Source organism: Aptenodytes forsteri, unplaced genomic scaffold (genome assembly GCF_000699145.1).
Source record: "Aptenodytes forsteri isolate BGI_AS27 unplaced genomic scaffold, ASM69914v1 Scaffold26, whole genome shotgun sequence".
Classification (NCBI taxonomy): Eukaryota; Metazoa; Chordata; class Aves; order Sphenisciformes; family Spheniscidae; genus Aptenodytes; species Aptenodytes forsteri.
In genome coordinates, this window is record NW_008794125.1 from 2,180,973 (window position 1) to 2,181,239 (window position 267).

Here is a 267-nt window from a genome sequence, read left to right on the forward strand (position 1 = left end):
TCGCACTCGTCACCTCCAGCACCGCCACGGGGAGTGGGAGGCCAGCGGGGGGTCGGGGCCGGGGAGGGTGGAGATGAATCTGATGGGGAACTTCTCTTTGGCAGAACTACGACCACTTGTTCAAGGTGAACGACAAGTCGGTGGGAGGCTCCTTCTACCTGCAGTCCAAGGTGAGCAAAGGGAGGAGAGGAGGGGGGCCGCGCTGGCCCCCAGCCCTGGCCCTCTGCACCTTCCCCCCCCCGGGATTCGGGAGAGAGCAGAGCCTGT

General features: G+C 65.5%; 1 protein-coding gene across 1 annotated transcript in view; it reads left to right on the forward strand.

Moving 5' to 3' along the window:
- The window catches only part of PAM16 (presequence translocase associated motor 16 homolog), a 3,189-nt gene that overhangs the window by 2,686 nt on the left and 236 nt on the right, over positions 1-267 (forward strand). The window contains exon 5 of the mRNA XM_009278602.1: positions 105-170. Coding sequence (XP_009276877.1) covers positions 105-170 — 66 coding nt within the window. The remainder of the gene's footprint in view (positions 1-104; positions 171-267) is intronic.